Source organism: Cyclopterus lumpus, chromosome 8 (genome assembly GCF_009769545.1).
Source record: "Cyclopterus lumpus isolate fCycLum1 chromosome 8, fCycLum1.pri, whole genome shotgun sequence".
Taxonomy (NCBI): Eukaryota; Metazoa; Chordata; class Actinopteri; order Perciformes; family Cyclopteridae; genus Cyclopterus; species Cyclopterus lumpus.
This window is the reverse complement of record NC_046973.1, coordinates 20,775,500-20,781,499: the sequence shown is the minus strand read 5'-3', so window position 1 is coordinate 20,781,499 and position 6,000 is coordinate 20,775,500. Positions and strand designations below refer to the sequence as shown.

Here is a 6,000-nt window from a genome sequence, read left to right as displayed (position 1 = left end):
TCTTCTGTGAGCACCTTAAAGATACTTAAAGATACTCTGACATCACACCTTGCTCTTCTGTGAGCACCTTAAAGATACTTAGACACTCTGACATCACACCTTGCTCTTCTGTGAGCACCTTAAAGATACAAACAAACGTTCTCGCTGTAGTGATAAATGTTATACATTCAGAGAGTTTGTCACCTCGCAAGAAATATCTGTATAAGTCATTAATGATAGCTCAAATATTATGCAAATAAGTAGGACAAGCATGAATAATAAATACACCATACATTTGCTGTAAGCTTTATGTATATTTTATATAGATACACGTAATGTACAACGTGACCGCTTTTACAGAGAATATAAAAGTTAATGCAACTATAAGCCCACACAGGGCAGTAGAAGATAATATTCTGCGCTGCTTTTATTTTATAATCACATAGAAAACTACTGTTTATAGATTTTGACATCATCATCATCATCATCAACCAGTTATCAACCAATATCATCAACGCCATCATCATGTTTTCTTATGATTATGTTAAAGGCTTTTTGTAAAGAACACCCCAAACTTCAGCTGATGCAAACGTCTGTCGGCTCAAACATGTTACAGAGTGTGCATACTACAACAAAGAGACCAGAAAAACTATACATTATATATACACACATACATAACTTAAGCATGTTGTTTAACATTTACAGGGAGTATTAAACCATTTCACAAATGAAAATAAATAGAAAAATTATAGTTGGTTATTATTTATATGTTTTTCTTGTTGTTTTTTTTTAAAGAGGAACACAAAATCAAGCAAGGATTCTTTAGGATTACGAACCAAAAGCAAACAGGATCACAACAATACATCGACCTTCACTGACAGGCCATGGACAGGAGGACAAAGCTTAATTGGACTGGTACCACATTGGGCCATTGCACAGCCATAAACAAAACCTGCTCAGCAGACTTCTTAAAGTTGAATCCCTAAGATTTCATTAAATCAACCCCATTATGACTATTTCTTGTCAGTGTTCAATCTGCAATATCCACATTCTGGAAATATCTCTATCGTTACTTTTTATTGGTAGTGGCGGGTCTGCTTTATTCACGAGGGGTTTACAGGAAAACATGAAGACATGTGATCCAGTATTATTGAATTGTATCCCATGGATATTAGCCATATTGTTTACTGTTCAATTGTTTTTAAGGGAGCGATGGAACAAGAAGAAACAGCCACAGTGAATATCTGCAGACGAAAAGCAAACAGATTACAGTTATTGTCTTCTTCATTGTAACAATGTGAGTTGTTTGGCTGCACAGCAAACTGACACATTGATTGCTCGTCTGTTGCAAACTGGCTTCCAGAGGAGTGTTTGTAGTATTCAACCACACTTGGTGTTGCCATCATTAATCACGGTTGTGTCACCACATCAACAAGTACTGACATCTTAAGGATTACAACTTAAAGTCCAATAAGCAAGTAACATCTCAAGCCTCGGCAAAAGCTCCTTTTCTATGCAACCAAAATAAAAAAATGCACATTTTCAAAATTCTCTGCCCCACACAAATGAGTGAAATCAGCCCAGCTGACTCCAGACCGCGAGGAGTAGTTAGGAACCTCAACGTAAGCCAGCACTGTTTTCTGAGGTTACTTTGAGCAGGGCTTCAGCCATGGCACCCAGAGAAGAATTCAGCACCGGAGTGAGATGACGACACGGCCCAGCTGAGCTTATGCTGCACTGATCTACTCACCAAACATGTCCACTTGTCTCCTCTTCCCACCCTCCATCCTCCACACGTCCCTACTCATCCGCATATTTTACTCTGAACTCTGACTTTGAATTAGGACTTCTTTATAAAGCACAGTGGAGGGAGAGGTTGTATCACTTATGTACCCAGAATGTACACACACACACACACACACACACACACACACACACGCACGCACGCGCGAACACACACACACACCTGAAACATGGCAGTTGTGCTTTTGGGAGATGTAGAAACATGTCATGACCGTGAGAGGTGTTTGTGAGATGGAGGGGAAACAATCTGTCCCCTCAGCAGTGTGTGATGTCACATGACTTGTGGACAGGAGAGAAATCAAAGTTTGTATTCGGGGTCAAAGTCTTTTCGGGGGTTTGACAGCCTTTTCTCCCTAGTGTGTGTAGTTTATGAACTGAAGGAGAGGAAGATGGAGGAGCTGGAGGGTTGAGAAGACTCTCTTCACTTCTTGTTGGCGATGCGTCTCTTCCTGGTGGCCAGCATGTCGTAGAAGGGGTCTCTGCTAATGCTGGCCCTGGAGAAGAAGCCAATCAAAGGACAGTGATGAAATAAATAATAAGGCCACATGAGATACAAACCCCGGCCTTAACTAGATAAAAAAAAAAAAAAAGTTTGTGCAGTGACCTAGTTTGGTTTCCATGGTTTCTGAAGAGGAACCCCCCTTCTCCCAAGTTTTTTCTTGGTTTTTCGGGGTTTGTTGGAACCTCCAGAACTCGTAGTAAAATACACAATCACGCACTTTCCTTCTTGCTATTCTGCAGGTTGAAAGGTCTGAAGGATGGCGAACAAATGTGATCAAGGTTATCGAGTCTTCTGCATTCACTCGCTCCCCCCTTCTTTCTTCTTTTTTTTTTTTTAGAGCGATGGAAAGGCAGCGCAGAATGAGAGCGAGTGAATCAGGAAGCCATTCAGGCTCTACTGAGGAGCCCAGTTTCACGGCTGCTAAATCCTGTTAGCACCAGCACAAAGCAAGAAGAGGCTCAACCCCCCACTGCGGATATCTCTGATTCCCTTTGCAACGCCGCGCGCTGAAGAATGAATCTGTATGCGATGACTATCCTGCTCTTCTTTACTGCTCATTGTCATTTTGCACAACCCAATTTCATAAAACAAAAGCTCCACTGTAGGGTGAGCAAATCCAAGCAAGGCTGCTGGGACTAATGCAAAACAACATTTCCTCCATTTCTGTCCTTAACAATATGTAAAACTTGATATATCTAATTTAAAACATACAAATACATTCTGTCTACTTTCTCCATTGACCCAGTTGCACCACCATTATCTAGGTCTGTGTGTGTGTGTGACTCAATATAAGCAGACTGTGATCATCTCGACTTTAGAAGAGTGGGGAATCACCATTTCCATAAAACTCCTTTCATCTACCCCTACTAAGAGTCCTCTTGGACCCCTCAGGTGAAGCACAAGCTTGTTACCCTCCGTGGCTGCGAGTTCGTCAACCCAGTTCGGAGCTCCCTCTCCTGGATGGGTTTACTGGCTTTGCTGGCTCACCCCTGGGCTGCTCTAAGCAGTGACTAATCCCCCATCATTTCCCCAGTGGATGCTCTTTGAGAGTATGGAGAGTGGGAGGGGGGGATTGCACTATATTACCGCGTTCTGCTGAGCAACTCTCTTTGACATTGCACCATCTTCTACACAGGTGATTAGAGAGCATTTAGAGAACTGACAGGCAGCAAGGTTATTATCACTGAACGCAACAGTATGTGTATAGTATAGTATCTGACAGACAGAAACCACACATTTTACTATTTAAGTCAAATATTGTAGTGAGGGCCATTGTTGAGTGGTAACCAACCACCACCCTCATTTAGGCTAGGACCCTCATTAAAAGGAGTAGTAGGACATGTTTTTTGCTCCTATACCGAACATGAGATGAAAAGCTTGATTCCCTCCTGCCTGCGCAGTAAATATTACCCAGCAGCAGGTTAGCTGAGGTTAGCTTAGCATATGGACTGGAACAAAATCAGCATACCAGCACCTCTAAAGCTCACTTATTAACGCACTATATCTTTGTTTAATTCGTACAACAGTGAACAGATCATGGCTTTACGAGGGCATTTACTGCGTGGTTGCCAAGCAACACATGGAGCCTTCAGGTCAATAAACCGTCTCAGCCGACTGAAAAAACGTGTTTCCCAAGATGTCAAACTTTTTTGCTTTAAGTGTCCTTGTGAAGAGTCTTACTTGATAGATTTAATCCACTCCTCTTTCTCTTCTGGCGTGGGAGCTGATATCCTGTACACCACATGGTTGCCCTCGACAACGCGCCCATCTGCCTCCGTCTTGCAGGCTTTGATCACCTGACCTTTGTGATTAGGGTTATAGAGCTCAAAACAGTTCTGGGGAACAGAGAGAGAGAGAGTAGGGCATCAATGACGTGCTACTGTGAGATGTTGACTGCACACCTGACCAAGAAATGTACTTCCAATGTAAACATCTAAAAAAAGACATTCTCGATATAGGGATGAGATCTCTAATAGGGCAACACTCACAGGTTTCCTTGGCTCCTCCACCTCCCTGATGCTGAGATTCTCCAGCGGGATGATCCCACGAGGCTCCTTGTCCTGAAGGAGAAACATGAGAGGAGGGAGAAAACAACAGAGTAAATACAAAGAGAGATCGGGCAGCAAAGCGAGATACATGAAAATATATCGATCAGAAAAATAGCAAAGAGGCCAGAGGAAGAGAGCGGTGCATTTAAGAGTCATATAAAAAAAGGATCAGAGGTGAGAGGTAGGGAAAAGAGGACAAATCCTCTGCGATATCTTTTGCCAGCATGGAAACGAACCCGTCCTCTCGTCCTCACCGCTTTAACGGAGCAGATCATGTGTGTGTGTGGAGGAGTCAGATCAGAGGACATAATGAGAGTGTCCTGAAGGATAACACCAAGCCGGAGAGGGAACAGTGCTGATGCAGCAGCCAGCAGGGACACACAGGCAATGATAAAAGACATGTAAACGTATTCTCACGGACAGTCGCACACACGGTGGAAAAAAAAGCAGTCGTGAAGAAAACAATACAGCCATATTTGTTATAATCTCAGAATTCTCTTCATCCGTAGACACACAAACGCACACAGAAACCAGCAAAGAGGCACTTTACTGAGCAAAAACATCCTCTTAGTGTGACACTCACTGTTGTGTATTCAAAGTAGTAGAGGCAGTTGTCAGTCAAGATGAACCACCTTCTCTTCCAGGTCTTCACTCGGCCCCCTGACAGGAAGAGGAACAGGAGACAGGAAGTCACACAAAGGCCACAGCGACAGACTGGCTGTCTCCCATTGGGACAAAGAGCCGGGAGGTGACATCCATTAATGAAGCCGACCAATATGCATTACGTTGTCTTATTCTTCGGTACAACCGTGTAGAAATTACATAGATAGTGTGGAATAGCATTGTATGGATATTTGCTGCGACCTCGTCCCTTCAGGCCTGCTATAAATCAGGAATTTATACATGTTTGTGCATTAGTTCATTGCCATAATTCAATTTCCTGTGTAAAAAAGGCTTCTTGTGAGCACATGATCACGTCATGTGGACATTAGACACACATTCACGCTTCATTTACATTGAAAGGTCAGTTAGTATGTTTGTCTGATCAAAAGGGGTTTGACATCAATGTATGTAGTTACATGTTCAACCCTGCACATAAAGGAAGGTTTGATATTCAACTTTATGTCTGTATGCTTCTTTTGTTTTCAGGCTTGCAGGGAAGTTATAAGAATAGTATGTGAGTAGCATGTGATTTCAATCGAGCACCACTATCTCTCCTCACTTCCAGCTTTGATAAATGATGCCTCACGCAACTAATGAATTATTGCTGACTTTGCAGGATAAAACCACATTGGCTCTCAGGAGAGGGGAACAAACGGCAGTTGATATGAACCTGACGTGGCACCTAAAGCAACCCTGAAGGAACATACATGTAGACAATGAAGCCCAACAACACCCCACGGCGCCCAAAGCAAATTCACCACCTCGCGTGTTAACTTAACAAACTACATCCGAAAGAAGCAGAGAGAACGAGAGCAAATGCAAACGTCCTGCACGTTAGTTTGAAGGCAGAATTCTGCCTCTAGCAGTGTTGGAGGAACACACTGAGGAAGCTCTCGTCTGTGTGCATGCAGGCTAGCAGAAAGACAAATGCAAACCTCACACACACACACACACACACACACACACAAACCACAAACACGTGCACAAAACATGGATCACAAGCCA

At 42.9% G+C, this 6,000-nt stretch overlaps 1 protein-coding gene across 1 annotated transcript in view; it reads right to left on the bottom strand.

The window, feature by feature from the left end:
- Window positions 1-273: 273 nt before the first annotated feature.
- cyth3b (cytohesin 3b) overlaps window positions 274-6,000 on the bottom strand; it is a 28,855-nt gene continuing 23,128 nt past the window's right edge. The window contains exons 10-13 of the mRNA XM_034539706.1: window positions 4,916-4,992; window positions 4,273-4,344; window positions 3,965-4,119; window positions 274-2,276 (exon numbers count right to left, since the gene is read on the bottom strand). Of these exons, the coding sequence (XP_034395597.1) occupies window positions 2,204-2,276; window positions 3,965-4,119; window positions 4,273-4,344; window positions 4,916-4,992 (377 nt within the window). The 3' untranslated portion in view covers window positions 274-2,203. The remainder of the gene's footprint in view (window positions 2,277-3,964; window positions 4,120-4,272; window positions 4,345-4,915; window positions 4,993-6,000) is intronic.